The 19,072-nt window shown below is 38.2% G+C and overlaps 1 protein-coding gene across 1 annotated transcript in view; it reads right to left on the bottom strand.

Annotated features, from left to right (window-relative positions):
- Positions 1-19,072, bottom strand: part of Liprin-alpha (PTPRF interacting protein alpha) — a 112,932-nt gene that overhangs the window by 82,938 nt on the left and 10,922 nt on the right. The window contains exons 4-6 of the mRNA XM_071587957.1: positions 2,579-2,680; positions 1,373-1,537; positions 450-524 (exon numbers count right to left, since the gene is read on the bottom strand). Of these exons, the coding sequence (XP_071444058.1) occupies positions 450-524; positions 1,373-1,537; positions 2,579-2,680 (342 nt within the window). The remainder of the gene's footprint in view (positions 1-449; positions 525-1,372; positions 1,538-2,578; positions 2,681-19,072) is intronic.

Genomic DNA, 19,072 nt, shown 5'->3' with positions numbered 1-19,072 from the left:
GCATGATTTGAATCCATTCGGAAAGATAAATAAGCCACAAGCAACAGTGATATGGATGAAAAGAGCTAGGGGGAAAAATCACCAAGTCTGTTGGATAATATTTATTCAAATGATGGGACTTTTTTTTTTGAATTTTCAATATTTTTTCTCCACAAATAAGTGGAACTATTCTAAAACATTTTTCCATCTGGAAAAAACAGAAATAGAATACTACTTTCATCAATGGTTATAGTCTTAGGAGGAAATAAGCTTAAATTCAATTTATATGATAAAAATAGGAACATACTATCATCAACTTTATACATCAACAGAGGCAGAGGCTTTATCAATTAATGTAAAGAAGTTACTTCTTTGAGTCATGTGTTATTGAAGCTAACGTAGCCACAATGGGACTGCTACAAACAAATTTAAGAAGTGTCAGATATTTTTGACAAATGTGAAATACATACTTCCTCCTTGGTCACGGACAGCTCCTCTTCAAGGGTTGCAACACGCTCCAATGCAACTCGGAGACGCTCCCGCACCTGTAAGTTCAATTGATGAGTAATCGAAAGATTCATAAATGGATGACAAAATTAACAGAATTAGCAATTTGATTGACAGCAGAAACAGTTTCACATTTTACCGTTAAAATGATGAGTTAAGTATACAAACATTATTTTTAACAACTTTTAGTTGATTATTATGGTCTAGAGCATCAATTGACATTTCAAAAGTAATCTTCCTAAACCATTCATTACAAGCCCTTGTCAGATACAATCTATGATAGGGTTATTGTTCCAATCAAGAATATTAGACCAGGATATATTTGACATTTATTTTTATTTTCTAAATGTAGAAAGAAAATTATTCAGCATGTTTCCACCCACACCTAAATCAATGTTGCAGATGACTTTAGAATGAAAAATTGTTTCAAGATTAGAAAATATAAATGTTATGAGAATACTTCTTTGGACAGATCTGTAATTCTACAACTGTCAGCTTACTAGATTTACTTTCAGACTTCAAAGGGATGGCCAGTTTGTGTACGTATGACCTTCAAGTCACATTGGCGAGAAATATACATTTTCATAATTATCATTTGGGAAATTTAAACAACCTTAGGCCACAAGTTTTAAAATTTCCGGAAACTGATTAACCTTACTACATGCAATAACTTAGCAATCTTGTGAAAAGAGTTTTCAAGTTGGTGCTAGTTAATGCCATTCCAAAACTTACGGAAAGAAGTAAAATCATAATATTATTTGTGATGCACTTCACTGTGATTAGGATACTAATAAAAAGCAAAATCCTTTTATGCATTTTACATTTGAGTGTTACACATTGTACTTTTCGAGTGTTACTTCAATTAAACAATATCAAGAGAACTAACCTTTTCATCGAGTGCTTTGTGATGCTCAAACAATGACTTCAGTGCTTTAAGCACTTCAACTTCAGAGGAAACACCGGATTGAGATGCTGCTTGGCGCTTGACCACAGTCATGCGCAAGGAACGCTCATGCCTTGACACGAGACACTCAAGGTGCTCCAGAAGAAGCTGCAAAGGAATTAAAGGGAAACATTATACTGCAGGTATACAGAGCACAAAATCTAGTTTACCTTCCTGTGAAAACTTTCCAAATCTGGACATGTTAAAAATGGAAACAATCAAAAAACAGAGGATATTATATGTTAATTATAGCCGTGTAGAACACATAGAAAATCCAATTTATGAGAGCTCTGGCAGTAATCTATGGAACAAAATATCAGACCTAAGACGTATAACATAACTAAGTAAAGCAGGAAAAGAAAACACCTATTATGACTTTCTCTAATGGATTGATAAGAATTCAGTGACCCAAGCACACAACCTTATTTTTCTGCTGTGGCATTACAGTGGAACCTCGCTTAATGAGCAACTTGCAGAGTGAGTAATTTGCATGAGTAAAACTACAGGCTCTGTACAATAAGTATCATGACTGGTTCGCTTTAGCCTCAACCGCTATATCTGAGTCTAAGGCAGCAGAAAACTACTTCAGTGACTTCCAAAAGCTAATGATTTCTGAGGGTTACCTCCCACAACATGTTTTCAATTGTATCGTGACGGTTCTCTGTGGGAAGAAGATGCCAAAGCAAAATTATACTCGTGGACATAATAGTAGAATAGACTGCATTGCCCGACCGCAAGGTAATGAAAGGCTCTCTCACATTGCTCCTACGCACAAACGCGAGAAGGTATTTGAAATTCAAATCACTACTTGTTTACCATTCAGACAGGTAACCCGGGTAGTTAATATGTTCAATGCTGATGGATTAAAAATTGTCAATCACCACTGGCACAGTGGAGGGAGCATGGATTGTGGATGAGCCATAACTTTATGGAATTTGCATAACATATTGAAATGAAATTACTTGACTTAGTAATTCCACACCATGTATTTCAAAAACACGATCCAGGTTTCGACATTGAACATCATTATGAGCTGATCATCATTATCACCCGATGATGGCGTTCAACGTCAAAACTTTGTTTGTGTTTTTAAATAAAGTGTGGGGAATTACCGAGTCAATAATTTCGTTTCAATATTTAAAAACTTACCCTAGTGTTGTTTCGTTCCGCCTTTAACTCTGCTATCTCCTCTTCCTTTTCCAGCAAATGTTCTCGTGACTGGTTCAACTCCTTGGACAGGGCAGCAAGTTCCTATGGAAACATTAAAAACACATTCATTACATTAAACAAAAATATTGTAAGTTTACAAAATACAATAAAACTTCATAAAAAATTTAAATGGCAAAAGTTAGTACATCACAAAGAAAATTATATCATGCAATATTATGGCAATATATAAGATATTGCCAAATAATGGTGGTTATTTTCAGTTTTTTTTTATTTGATGGGGACCAAGAATCGCAAAATAAAAACAGCTAACCTATTATGGGCTTTGTGCAGAATGTGGATGACAAATTTGTTTTCCATCCACTTATTATGGCCATAAGTTTGACCAAGTTGAAATCTTTTTTTTAAATTCATTTCATGAAGTTGGATTTTTATTAATCTGTTTCTTGAAGCATGAAAGGCAGCTGTCTTATTTTGAATGGATGGGGTGGCATAAGTCTGCTGGGATACTTTCATCAGTGGTGGTGGATTGCGATAAATATTAAAGTAATGCTTGCAATTTTATGAATTGAATCGGTAAGTCCAACAAGTTGATGGAATCATTTCCTATTCCCATAGTGATGTTGATTCCATGGACTACAATTCATAGGCAATATCTCAAAAATTATTTCCCCTTGCTTCCCCACGGATAAATACCAAATAGCATACTATAACCCCACAACCCTCAATACCCATGTTTTTACACTATTGACTCCTTTCATCTGACTCAAAAAAGCAGCATTTATTCACTCTAATGTAATTATTGCCCCGTAAAATTTATTGGTAGGACAGAAAAAAGAGTAAATTTCGAGTGAGCAAACACAAAAAGTACTTCGAGGAAAAGAATGTGTTTTCCATGTTTGCCAAGCACCTCCTGGACAGCAACCATTACAGTGACTTCGTGGTGGATACCCTCGACTCAGAAGAAAACAGAAGACTTGACGCTTTGGGGACCCTACAGATTGTCCAGCATTCCCTGAATAACTTTCGATGAGTTCATGAGCAAGTGCTTCCAACCCATTCCCCCTATCTTCCTCCCTTCCACTACCACACCTATTTCACACACCTAGAGCCCACAATCCCAACTGATGGATGAAGGAGGAATTATTTTTGTTTCCTTAACCCACCAACCGATTTCTTAAGACCTCTGTACCCTGCTTATTTAAATTCCTCTCCACTCTCCCCTTCTCAGGAAAACAATGCCATTCATTGGGATTTTGAACGCATTGGAATCGTTTTTAGATGACAATGCATTGCAAAGACTCAGAGGACAATGTAGTACTTAAATGGACAATGCAGTGTAATGATTCAATGGAACAATGTAACATGTTTTTCTATTTTATGTGATGTGCAAAACCTTCTTCCTTGGAAACCCCACCCCTTCATTCTCCTGTTCAATCTCAAAATGCCTTCTTTCACCCCCCACATCGCTGCCTTATGACCAAAGGTATCTCTATGGAAGGTAAAGCTTGAAAAAGTACCTACATAGTGAAACCCACGTCTTAAAAATAAAAAACGAAATGAATGTTAACATAGCTGTTTTTTATTTCCGTACTGGATAAGGTCCCAAAGTCAAGCCTGAAATTACTAATATTGTATTCATTAAAAATTCTCCCACTTCCTTTTGTGTGTGCATATTTATTATCTATTTAATTCTATGTAAAAGCCAATACAAGTAAAATTTCTTCTAATTCAAATTGCCATTCACACCTTATAAGAACCAAAAACTACTAGAATGTCAGTCAGTACAAGTATAATAAAATTAGGACCTCATGAGATGTGCATACAATTGCATTATTGGCATTCCACTGAAGTTCTAAACTGTAAACTATTTACTCTTTTGAGGAAAAATTGAAAAGTATCTTTAACGAAAAAATGTATTATTCTATCAATGAATACATTGGTGATGAGTCCATTATTTGTGAATTATTTGAGGATGAATGGGCTTTATATTTTATGATTTTACTCTGCACAAATTTTGAAAGCGGATATCATGTTTTCCACAAAATATAAGGGATCAGAATGACATCAACCAACCGTGCTTGGCGGGGGAGAGTATTTTGGATCAAAATTAATCCATTATGCATTCACCCCCTGCCACACACCTTAGCGGAGGCTTGCAGGGTACTAAAAAATTACTCAAATATAAGTTCTTTATTTCTCTTTATTGATGTTCCTTATGTCTTATATATTTTTTATGTATAATGATTGACTGAAGAAATAAAATTTATTATTATTATTATTACTAATCCCAATTAGATAAAAATGTAGGTAGAATCCTGCCATTATAGAGATTAATGGAATTCTAAAAACCTCACATATGCTTCAATTATTTACACAATAAAGAGTTGAAAGGAAATATCTATGAGTTACAATACAATCCATGATCTGGATTGAATATATAAACAATTAAATGAGTTAACTTTACAATAAGATTCACTGTGTGAAGAGGATTAAAATATCACAATGTGGGAACCTACTATACTCATACAAAATATCTATTTGTATACCTCCTAAATGTAATACTCGCCTAATATAGTGTAATTAGTAACAGATCATCAATATTCCTGCTCCTTAAATCAATTTCATTTTATGACCCTAATAGGCCGATTACATTGCCTGTTTTATGGTAATAACAACTTTCACTTATTTTAAGAGTATAAAATATGGTAAATAAACTATAATAGTAAGATAAGTTTAGACGTCGACAATACAGTAGTTTACAGAGATACCCATAATCCTGACAGTAAAACAGCTTTAGCAGAGGATCTAAATTCTATACAATGCTGGTGCGACACATGACCATTAGAATTTAACTTAAAAAAGTACATAGTGACGAAATTTTGGAAAACGAGCAATTCCCTCCCACACACCTACTGCATCAGGAACACCGAAATAGAAAGTGTACACTCGATTAAATACTTGGGCATTACCCAGACTCGTGACCTCTTTAAAATGAAACACACATGGGGAATATGCGGATTAGCTAACAAAAATTGGGCTTTATTAAAGGGGTGTTGGGGAAATGTGACAACGAGATCAAAGAGCAATGTCACCTTTTGCTCATCAGGTCTCATTTAGAATATGCTGCCAATTATGGGATCCTCATGAAGTTGGATTGATTGCCAAATTGGATTGCATGCAACATAGAGGACCTGGATTTGTAAAATGTTGTTATGACAAACTGAGTACAGGATCTGGGTTCAGACTCACTCATGGCACAAAGTTTAAATTACAGATTAAATCTCTAGCATAAATCGGAACAAAGTTTCTTCAGCATTGACGCTGAAAATATGTTATTAGTGCCATCATATTATGGCATGAGAGATCATTTCAATAAAATTTGAGAGATTAAGTGTAGAACTGATAGATTTAAAGATGGCATTTTCCCCACAAACGATAAGGGATCAGAATCATAATGTAGTCCAACCATGCTAGCAGGAAACGGTGTTTTTTCAAATATAGTTGGTGCGTAATCACCCCTTGCCACACACCCTCATGGTGGCTTTCAGGATACTGAATAAAAAAAGAGCAATTCCTGCCTCCTTCACCGAGCCAATGCCATTCCATTCAATTCTGCTTTCTCTGTGAAGGCATTCTTTGCAAAATACGATATCATCATGTTTGACCACCCACCGTACCTGCTTAATGTGGCATTTTATTTCCTACGGTCAAATCAGAGCTAAAGGGGATATAATTTGACAGTATGAAAACTGTGAAAGCAAAAGCGACGTAGTTTCTCAACAAGCAGACTTCCAGCACTGCTTTGAACAATGGTAGATTCGTATGGAGTACTGTAGGGACCAGTTATGAGAGTATGTTGAAAGTGATAAACTTTCTAATCCAATTGGTGATCAATAAATTGTTTTGTAGCACCAGTCTGGATATTTAATCGCCACACCTCTCAGTTATATACTGTCAAGTTCGTGGAGAACTCAAAAATAATGAACAAAATCTTAATCGCACCCCACAAAATGGTTTGATTGATCCCTTGAGCCTTCTCTTTAGAATTGTTACAACTCATCATTATTCACCGTAGCAAGTGGATAAAAATCAGCTGCATCAATTCCCCAAATTCTCATGCAATTTCATGTTTTAAGTATATTTTGAACAACGATGTTGAGAAATGATGACCAAAGTGCAATGAGTTTCTTGGTGCTATTTCCATAATATCACGGGATTGGCAGCCCGATAATAAGATAGCATCTAAAAATGGCAACGGGCAATTGCATGGAGCCCTTGGCACCTTCAGCTTCATCTAAGTCTTGCGATTTTTCGGGCACCAGGTGGAAAAGAAAAAGGAAGTGTCTTCTCTAACCTAATGTCTGAATTTCATTCGCTTTTGGGCTTACTATGTGGGTCGTTCAATAAGTCTTAAGGAAAACACAAGAAAAACATTTTGGTCAGATTTTTTATTTTTCAAAAAAATCTCCTTTTGGCCCACAGCACTTTTCCCATAATTTCCCCAATTTTTTTTACATCAACCAAAAAGTAGGATTTCGCAAAGTCTCCAAAATAGTCATCTGTGTTAACGATGACGTCATTGGACGTGAATCATTTTCTGCCGAGCCATTTTTTTTCAAGTTTGCTTAAACGGTGCAAAAACGACGCATAATACTCTCCATTTATTAAATTCCAAGAAACTGCGGGAGTTGCCGCGACAGTAACTTTTAATGGAGTCATCCGCTAAATGTGAATTACATACAATGCAACAATTTATTGTTTGTTCTTTCCGAGAGTTATCGACGAAGATGATTCCACGGGGCATCCCAGTAAAACGTGGCCATCATCTTGTCGGCCGATTTCATCGTCTACGTCTCTCGGAACCTTCACAAGTTCGCCAGAATGCAACACGCGGCAAAGAGTGCTCGAGAAGCTAGCTGCCCCGACGTCCGATATTTCGATGAAGGAGAAGCGCCAATCCATAAATCGGAACATTGGAAGTTTTTTCCGCACAGTAACGGTGGGCAGTCACATCTTTCCTTTTACAGACATGATGTAGGAGACCTAACCGCAACCTGTACACGTCTCGGTCTGCTTAGATATGAGTGGGGGAAGGTGAGGCGGGAATCATAGGAAGAGGGGGGTTAGACTGGGGAAACCGTTTCTTTCGATGCTTACATTGAGGAAGAAGTCTTAAAGCGGCAGGGAAAGGACTGGAGAAGGAATAAAAGTCTGTGAGGAATTCATAAACATCAGCAAGGTTTGCGGACGGCCAAGTTTATGATTGTTAGGCCAGTGTATGTGGCGAAAAAATAACTGTTTAAAGTAATATTTGTCCCTGACACCACCTATCGTTAAAATCAAAAAGTCTCACCGCGATATTGAAGGTAAGTAATGAAAAGTCAAATAAATGTCACGGACTTGAGCTGAATCCTTAAAATGTCAATCAATGTTAATGCATTTCGACATGCACACGTGGACTTGCTGTTTTGACCAATCACCAACTTGTGGACTGGAATAGCAAGATCAAACACGGAAAGCGTGGCGACTGAGGGAAACCGAAGGGAGCCCGACGACAATCTTGCCGGATTACCTGACTCGCCTGGGTAGTAGCGGACAAGAGGGGTCGAGGCAATGGGGGATGGCGGGCGGGGGCGAGGATGCGCGCACGCCCTGAGGGGCGGTACCATCAGCAAGGGGAGGACGGAATCCTCTCAATCCACCCCAAGTTGACTTAGGTAATGGCTGCTCCGCGACCGGCCCAGAGCCTTAGGGCGGGGATTCCCACGCCGCCGCCAAATAAAGAAGTCGTGTGCACGGTAACAAGACGAGAAACGGGGAGTGGACTTCAAACTAAGGAGTGACCTGTGGGAAAGGAAACCTTCCGAGAACACGGTGATCGAGATGGTGCGGGGGCTAACGTACTGGCTTCCCACCCTGAGGGCCCGGGTTCAAATCCCGGCGGGGTTGAACATTTTTCAGAGGTATTTCGATCCCTACTTGTGGTGCTTTGTGTGGAGGGCACTTTGAGTGAGTACGCCGTCCGTCGGATGCTGCGGACCTCTTGGCGCCTTCCATAAAGAGTAGGCTAATGCCGACGCCGGGTTTCTCTCCACTCTTCATCCTTTCCTGTCCATCCCCTATGGCGCAAATGATCTCAGCTGTCGGTCGCCTCCCCTAAAATACTACTACTTATTCACTCTATACATATATACCATAGTTCTTTTTCCAATCCTCTCCTAAAAGAAAGTAACCGCCAACCTACTCACCAAATGCCCAACTGTAACATTTAAGAGTCCAGGAAATCTTTCTAATATTCTCAAGTACAACAGGCCTCTTTCTAAATCCACTTCAAATCCCATAACCTCTCCTAATCCATGCCATCACGCTAGATGTGAAACCTGCTCCATCCTTGTTAAAAATTCTCTTCCGCAACAACAACTGCTCAAATATCTCCTGTCCCTCCTGACATCTTCCTGCATTTCTCTAAATATCTCATACACCTCTTACAATGTACTCTCTGTCCAGCTTTTTATATTAAATACCAATGCACCCTCAATATTAGAATCAACAACCACAGAGCATCCTGTAAACCATCCTCCCCATCCCAGACACACAGTTACACACAGCGAATATTTCGACGAATGCTGCAGAGTATCCCGTATATCCCCCCCCCCCTTGCATACAGTCACACCAATCCAATTAAGAACTCTAGAGTTAGTCTGCATCTATCTTCTTAAATCCTGCCACCCCTCCCCCCCCCCGACAACTGGACTAAATTGTTCCCATTAGCTTTCCCTAAACGAGGGAACATGGTCATTGAAGCAAGATGGTAGAAATAGATTGGAGGCTTTTGAAATGTGGGTGTGGAGAAGGTGAAGTGGACAGATATGAAACCCAATGAGGCAGCGCTAGATCAACATTCCCCTCTCCAGCCTCTATGGTAGGGGAGGAGAGGGGATTGTTGGTAGAAATCATAAGGAGACAGAAAAAATGGATGCAAAGCATATTGATTGGCAGTGCGATGTTGAAGACTGTGATAGAAGGGAGAATGTTAGACAAACTAGGAATGGGCATTAATAGGATTGGGTTGTTGAATGGAATGAATGAAGGAATGAAGCACATGGAGATAAAAGGGGGGCTTGTTGTAGAGTTGGATTTTGGGCCGTGTTTTGTTAGGAGAGCAAAATATTTATTTGGTAGTAGTGTCCATCCAAAACCTCCCTAAACAGGTAGATTATCCATTATATATAGAAGATGTTAGTGACCGAATAGATGTTGATGAAATGGCCAATTATTTAGTTAAATACTGGATTAGAGACTAATGCCAACCCTTGGTCAGAGGAGCATTCAACTTTGTTGGCCTAACTCACTGCATTAGCTAGACATTTTCTCTCAACAACAGTCAGTACTGCAGCTAGCGACCATAATTTTAGTTCCAACAATATCAATTCAAGTGAAGAGTCAAGCAATTAAAACCAAAAAATTCTAAAAATATACTTTTCTTCCATGGGAATTACTGAGTGAAATATGTGCAAATTCTATTTTATTGTTGTGACTTAGAAAGACATGCTGAGAGAATATATTTATTTGGATTAATGAAACATGTAATGTAAATTCTTGAAAAAACATATCCTGGTGAAAACATTTTAAACTGCATTTCTGGTACTTTTCTTTTAGTAACAATCTGGGACTAAGGGCTATTTTCCAAGACATTCCTAGATGGATGACCACCATCGACTCTTCTCCAGCTCATCTCTATATCACTTGTCCGCTCGACCAACATTCCACGGTATTCTTATAGGATTCTCTTCCTCCTGCAACGTCAACCATTCCCTACAACATCCCTTCAAATGCAAAATGCATCGCCGAATTCAGAGCTTTGAACTTGTGCATCTGAAATTCTTTAAAAACAAATGTTGCCTACTGCATATGACACTGTTAAAAATGGTAGCAAAAGCTGAATGCAAGATTTCTCAATAATGAGGCCCAAAAAACTGTGATGATTTGGAATCATAAGTTTTTCACCACAATAGTATGTCTACCAGCAATCGTGTTCTATAATCAATATTTGCACAAGTATTCCCAAAAGTGTAAAAAACAAGACAGTAAGTAAGTACCACAATTTAAACAGCAATGAGCAGTGAACTTATGATATAATTTCTGCACTTGGAAAAGCTAATATAACTGCTAAGTTTGATCGGTATGTTAGATTTGTTTACAGTATGGAAATACTAGCTTAATGTGCATTGCACCATAGGCATTTTTCAGCAGTATTATTAATTTGTAATAGTACTGAATTTTAGAGTCAACTGAATATACAAAGATTGATATAGCTGCCTTCCAGCTATCTACAAATTGTATAGCCAATACTAAATAGAGTGAATTTAATTTCAATCTTCAATTTCTTTGAATGATATTTGGCTGCATGTGCCCCAAATGTTCACAATGTTTCATGAGTCACTGGTGTTGTTATCTATGTTTTGTTAAAGAATAATAGAAAGACATTTGACGATTTTAGTCAAGTTAGCCTGTATTCCTTGGTATGGAATTTGACTGATGTGAATCAAAACAGCTTTTATGTTGCTTTCAACCATGGGGATGTTGCCAAAGGGACCCAAACTCACTCTTATCTTCTGAGGTAGAAGCAATGCAGGTTGAAGCAACTCCAAAACCTCCCAACTAATTCCAGTAAAATCCATACGCTACGTTGCAGGTTATTCTAATTTCCAACTGTACATAATCAAGAACATATAAATGGCTCCCATGGCATTGATAGCCATGCCTCAAAAAAGTAGGTACACATTTTTAACATTTATTTGTTCTCACATACAAAATTGCATTAATATTTAATATTGGTCTGCAGTCACACAATGAATTGACTTAATTATAAACAACTATTGCATAGAGTATGCATAACCAACTTAAGGGTGCAGCAACTTAACTTCCTTTTTTTGAAATGCGCGCCTATCAGGCTATAGAGGTTGTGTAGCTAGGTAGGAGTGGTCTCATTCGACAGCCGGAGTTCTTAAGTTTTTCACCCACCTCAGTCCGTCATCATCATGCATTAGAACAGCGAGGAGCGTACATTTGCCGTCAAGGCCTACTTTTTGAATGGATGGATTCTGTGATTGCAACCCAGCGGGCCTTCTGAGAAATTTTTTTTACCATGACTTGATGAACTGGATTTAGGGGACATTTGCAACAGAATGGAGCAATGGCTCACACTTCAAGGATATCAATTGGCTGTATTGACGGAACACTTCCTGGAGCGCCTCATCTCAATTTGAAGGGGCCAGCCCGCTCCCCAATTTGGCCCTTAGAATTTTTTTTGTGAGGTTTTTTAATATCCTACATTTATGTCGACCATCCAAGGACCCTATAAGACCTGAAGGACAACATCTGGGCAGGAATTGCCAACATACCTGCTGCTATGCCGGTAAGGGTCATGACAAACACCAGAAATCAACTTATTCAGTGCATGGACAATGGGAGGCATCACCTACTTGATTTGACTATCAACAATGTGTAAAATAAAACTTTAAACATGTACCTACATTAAAAAATAATAAAAAGATTCAATGCAACAGTTTCAGAGAGTAAAAATCATTCGCCTTGACTGGGATTCGAACCCAGATCCCTCAATATCCGGTCGAGTGCTTTAGCCACTTAAGCTACCGAGGCGTCCTCTTAAACTCTGAAATTTTGGGGCTTTTAAAGGAACAAGATGTTGTGACGAAATACCGTACATACAATGTCACAGGCATTCGTATTCGTGCGCAAGGCGCCACAGTCCACGAGGTTAAAGCCAACTTTAAACACTTATGGTGTTTTCACTTTGACAAATTCCAAAGAAACTGCGGGAGATGCCGCAACAGTAACTTTTAACGGAGTCATCCGCTAATGTGCATTTCAATGCAACAGCTTCAGAGTGTAAAAATCATTTGCCTTGACTGGGATTCAGTTTCATTAATGGGTTTTATTGCGTTTTGAAAAATGGAAGTTAGGTTACCGCACCATGCATAAAGGAGTTCATAATTTGATTTCTTCATAACCTGGCAACATTATTAAACAGCTAGTAGAAAACAATCCATTAGTGTATAGGAAAGAATTGATTAACAAAGGTCCTTTACGTGAAACTTTATTTATATTTTCGGGAACGGGATGGTGCCATGGCTAAGATACTGGACCGCAAAGTCATGAAATGTTTAATTCATACGAACAATGAAATGGAAAGCTATAGAAAATTAAACTTCTACAGTAATTTTATTCAGGATATACTATCTAGACACATCTTTCTCTCCATTAACTAGCCATTTTAAATAAAAAAGGACAAATGATCACTTTTAACAGCGATTTCAGAAAGTTAAGGAGGAAGGATTAAAACTAGTCGAAATAAAGAATTATATTTTGCCTACATGGTCAAATCAGGTTTTTCCAGAATATGTATGTAGTTGAGAAAACAGCAACCAATAGAGACAATAGTCGTTTAAATCCCTATACTATGTAATATACATTTTAGAATATAACGGTTGAAAGTACAAACACAAAAACAGAATACTTTACAATATGAATCATTATTATTGAGAAAAAATAGTTAATTTATATTGGTGTTATCGCTCGAGATTCAATTGCTGCGGTCGATAAGATATCTGTTGTTGAGCCCGCGCGAACAATCATATTTAAAGTGTAACATACAAATTTTACATTTAAAATCTACCCTTGGGTCCTTATAGGCCCACCATGGCTTTCTGGGGCTTGCGCATAACGTCTCCCACGCCTCCAACCAAGAACCAAAAAACCAAGCTTCGCGCGGCAGCCGGCTGAAAGCAGTTCGATTGCGAACGGGCTGCGACCACGACGCCGCCGTCGGCGGAAGTACTGAACTTTTGGCCGGTTATATTACTTGAATTTTTATGTTGTAGTCATTGGGCAATGATTATCAAAGCGCCTCGTCGTTCATCCTGCATATTCGATTCTACAACTCATTTGTATGATTCAATAATTTGAATACTTTCGACTTGACTCGCACTATTTCGGTAACGTAAACGAAGTTATGAGGAGGAAAATACGAACGACCGACTTCAAATGAAAATAACCACAAAACTCAGAAGAATTTTTGAAACTGAATTTTAATTGTATCAACTTCACGATAGCTTAATTAACGAATACACCAACATATTAGTACACCCTTGGAGGTCTATTATAATTGATGAATGTTTTGCGAGGAAGGATATGTCATGGACGTTGAAGAGGGAATTTAATGAAAATAAAAATACTTCAAATTTCGATGTGGTCCGTGGTTTAGTACCGCGCGGAAATATGGCCTTTGAAGCAAGCCCATGGGTTTAGATTGGAAGTTTTTGGAATGCGGTAGTGCGGAAGGATAGAAAAGGTTACAGTAACACAAAGGATGACAAACGAAGTGTTAGGTATGGGGGGGGGATAATAGTGTTGATAGATATCCAAAGGAAAAGGGATGCAGGGCGATTAGCGATGGAAAGCTGTGATGGACGAATATGTGAGATAATGTTGAACCGAAATGTATTCAAGGACGAATTGCTATAGTGAATATTTCTTTCCTAATTAAGCATATAAGGAGAAATAATTAATACATTCCCTAAAGATGCCATTACCATAGCACAGTCCCATTCAGCATTTTACTTAATTTTTAATCACATTATCATAAAGTGGAGATACAAAGCAAATCATTATCTGGACAACGTATTCTTAAGTAGCATACAGGAACGAAAATGAGTGTTGAGTGGTTAAATATGTTGCTCTTTTGGGGGTTCAACTAAAACAATTTAATGGCACTTCAAACTGAAACAACTACGGTCTGTAATGACAGACGGTCTTCCCGAACGCTCATCGTCGTGTGTGTTCCCCCTCCCCATGTTGAAGTTGCGACACCACCGCCGAACAGACGACTCGTCCATTACATTGTCTCCATACACCTCCTTTAATTGGCGATGAATATCACATGGGCGAACGTTTCTTGCATTGAGGAATTTAATCACTGCCCTCACTTCACAACTGGCGGCGTTCTCAATTTTTTTAAACATTGTAAACAATCACAGAAACAACACAGGCAATGCTAGCGTCTCGCAACTTGGCTCAGAGAAGGCAGACAAGCCACTGAAGCTATCTGACCTCGTCCAGCGGCTACTCGCGTCGTCAGCACTTCATGCGGCACGAACGGGTACTACTTTCCGGATGACCCTCGTACATTCCCAACTTCACTGACATAACTTCTCGGCGGCAAATATTTGGTTTTGTTGATTTACCAACCATGGACAACCTACCATCACCTTCACTACCCTATGATCCAGGAATTATCAATTTAAGTCTCCTGGCTACCAGCATTGCTCATTATCTGATTATTCAACTGTTCATTTTTTTGCATTGAAATTAGCCTGCTGACATAATTGGCCATTTCAGATCAAATGTAAATCAGTGAATCTAAAATAAACAACTATGTCAGCCTACTAGTTTCAATGCAAACAACTAAGCGGCCGCATAAACAGCTTATAAAAATTATGGCAAAAAAATAAGCCTTTTGACATTAGTTCAGGACGAAGAGTTTATAAATTAGTTGAATCCATAGACTTAGTTAAGTTTGCTACGAGAAATAGAATATATGAAATGAACACAACTGTATTTCATTCACCCTACAAGTTTAAAGGTGGAAATAATTTAATAGGTGGTATCCAAATATTTGAAACAACAAATTTTCCATAGCTGTTTTTGAAATGGTCTCAATGTTACATATCCTGTTTGATACATTTTTCACTTGACCTCATTTCCTTTATTTTTTTAAAAAAGACTGGAAGAGGTCGAGAGTTAAAGTATCCAGTGAGAGTGTATCATGTCAAGAGGGAATGTCCAGAGAAAGTATCTAGGTCAAGAGGGAACAAAAAGTTGGAGGAGTGAAAAGGAAATCAGGAAAGCAATGGCCAAGGAAAATTTCAACAGGAAAAGAAAGATGATATGCAGCAAAATGGAGATAGGGGTGAGAAAAAGACTTATCAAGTGTTTTGTATAGAGTGTTACGTGATATGACTTTGAAACAAGAACTACAAACTTGGAAAAAGGGAGTGAAGGCGTTTGAGACGTGGGTGTGGAGAAGAATGCAGAGCATAAAAAGGGCACACCAGTTGAGGAATGAAGAAGTGATGAGGAGACCGCGAGAAGAGAGAAGATTCCTGGAAACCATAGAAAATATGAAAAGAAACAGTCTTGGACATGGGCTAAGAAGGGAGTGCCTCTTGATGGAAGTACAGCTACAAGGTATGATGGGAAGGGCCAGGCAAGAGAAGCAGGGCGGAAGAGGGTCAAAATGATGGACACTGTAGCAGTGTGTGCGTGAGTGTGGAAATGAAAAGAAGGGCAAATGAAAGGAAAAATGGCGGAGAAGAGGCCTCCACGGTGCTGCCAACTACAGCAGATGACCTATGATGGTGAATTACATAGGTGATTGCTTAGTTCTCCAACATGAATTGTTATTTTTCAACATGGATATCTACTTTCCATATATGTGCATATATTTTCGAGAATACTTAAATAAATGCTCCGAGTTCCTTCATATAGACATCATAAGGGTTTTTGGAATCGAATGGTATGATCAAAATCATTGACGTGATTGATGCATTTTTGCTCACTCAATCATGTGTCATTTGACTGAATCTTTGTACCAATTTTTTAAACAAAATTATCAATATATCGAGAGCAATGGAATCGTTGTATAGCAGAAGGAACCAACCCACCTGCAAGCTGGTGATTCTTCGCCACCCATACCAGCAAAAATATCAATGCTTTCATTTTTTAAACATAGACTAGGACAATTGAAAATAAATTGACCTCTGTTCACATATAATAATAGTTCTCAAAGCTTGAGTCTAAAGGCTCGCATCCTGGGAGGTATATGTCACACATGCTACAGCACAATTGTAACAGGTGATAAAAATGCTCTAATAACTGCTTTAACTGCCTTTCAGGTAATCAAAACTTCATACTCTGAATCGGTCAATTATAAAGAACGCCTGTAAACAGACCTCCTTAGGTCTCTTTAGAATGATAAAACTTTGTTTTTATACACTGGAAGTATACATTCTTTTTCGTAATGATACTATTCACAGCATAAGGAACCTTCGTACTGAGAAAGGTTAAATGCAGGATCTAGGCAGTGTGTTAATGTACTGGATTCCCACTCATGAGAGCCTGGATTTAAATCCCAGAGGTGACAGGAATTATTAGCAGTATACTGTTCCCTACTTAGGCGCTACGTGAAGAGCACTTAAAGTGGAGTATGCAGTCCATCAGATGGGATGTCAAAGCGTTGACCCCTTGACACCTTATGTTAAAGAGTCAAGAGGTTTTACTCAACCCTTCTTCTCCCATTCCCTCGTATACTTTTAAGGAAAGTTTTACCACTACCTAAATCACCCACCTTTTCCTTAAGGCAAAAAATCTCTCAGCTCTCAGTTGCCACCCCAAATAACTACTACTACAAAAAGGGCAAATAATTCGGTGACAGCTATCTTTTATAGGGACACTCACTTCCCATGACAATGGATGCTAATAGGCACAATTTCGCCTTCCTTCTCTGGAAAGCAGAGGACATCCCATCAAGCAGGTGACTTTGGAGTGGGGATCCTCCCTTTGGTTATACACCACAGACGGGCGGATGTAACATAATGTATGTCATTATTAGAATGAATAATATTTTAGAAACCCCTGGTGAGTATGGATGCTACCTGAATAGAATGCACTAGTAGGACTAATGCTTTTGTACCCGAGTGGTAAGGGCTGCAAGCAACACAAAAAAACATTTACCTATTTGAAGGTATTCAAGAATTTGAAGTACAAAGAGTATTACATTTGCAAACTGACATAATTAGGAAGCAAATATTATTCAATGCAAATTTTTGGTAAGGCTATCATTCAAGTAGCAATTGATGGGAGTTCATTCTCCTATTCTTAAGGCGTCTTCCAAAATTCCTAATAAGAATGTTCCAGAGCTGATTAGCCTAGTAAAATGAAGACTTTATTGATATAATTTCCTCCACAACATCTAAAACATTCTTGTATTCTGAAACCATTTGAATTCCACTGATTTAAAACTATGATTACTCCTGAACAGCATTACTTTGCAGCATGTCCTAAAGATTCTCGCCAACTGAGCCTTAAAATAAATCCAGCAAAGTCTTCCATTATATGTGGGTCATTCAATAAGTCCATTAGAAAATATAGAAAAACAAATTGTGTCAGATTTTTTTTTATTTTTCAACACTACACTTTTCCCAGCACTTCTCCATCTGTATTGGTGATGACCTACTCGTCCATCATGAATTGTTTTCTGTGGAGTCACAGGGAGGCAAATCTGGTTAATATTATGAATGCTGTGATAATTCTTACTTTAATTCAATAATTTTTGCCATCAAAACTGTGCACATGCATTGTCTGGATGGAAGATAATTTTCTAGTCAAATGATGACATTATATTCAGCACGCATCCCAAAAAAACCGTGGCCATCACCTTGTCGATCGATTTTACCATTCGCCTTCTTCATAACCGGTTTTCCTTTAGAAATCCACTTTTCCTATTGTTCCCTCATCTCCGGAGTGTATTAGTGTATCCATGTTTTGCCCGCTGTGATGTATCAATGCAGAAACTCAGAAAATCAGGATTGTGACAGAAAAGTGCCAAACCAGCCCCTGAATCAACTGTGCAATTGCGTTTATTCTCCACTGGGGGCAAACGTGCCATCCATCTTGCTGAGATTTTTTTCACAACTAACTTTTTGTGCAAATTTGAAAACATTGCACCTTCTGATATTTGTGTGGCCTCAACTATTTCACAAATTTTTATTTGCTGATCACCCAAAACCAAATTGCAGATTTTGCCTATCATTTTAGCTGAAGTCACTTCCAGTGGACATCCCAAACAATGTTCATCTTAAGTTGATGTATGGTTAACCATGGTTAAACTCTATTTCTCAATTGTAAACAGGCATAAACACAGGGCAAATTGTGCCATGAACTTCATCCTATTCAGCTTTCATCTCTTTTGGTGTTAAGCCTTTTAAACAGAATTGTTTAATCACCACAACAAAACCCAATTTTTTCCATTTTTCTAAATAAACAAAATTTTGTTGCTTCAATCGACTACGAAGATGATACCACACAATGGATGTAGCTGAAATTAAACGGCAGTCTAGTGAGAGATGAGGCTTACTATAAGCAAATCTTTTCATATACTAGGAGCACCATCTCTCGGGACTTCTAAGGAGTTATTGAATGACCCGTGATTCTTCTACACAGTGTGTAACTCCTCAAACACATACATATAACACATACACATATACACACAAACACATACTATTTATTCCCTTAACCTTCTCTTGTGAACAAATCCAAATTCCTCCTTGCTACACATGCTGCCTATGTCATTAACGGGTTTAATTTATCGGCACAGAGTGGCATTGACCAGAC

Source organism: Hetaerina americana, unplaced genomic scaffold (assembly GCF_022747635.1).
Source record: "Hetaerina americana unplaced genomic scaffold, ioHetAmer1.1.p SCAF_3, whole genome shotgun sequence".
NCBI lineage: Eukaryota > Metazoa > Arthropoda > Insecta > Odonata > Calopterygidae > Hetaerina > Hetaerina americana.
The sequence above is the reverse complement of the archived record's forward strand: the minus strand, read 5'-3'. Positions and strand labels throughout refer to the sequence as shown.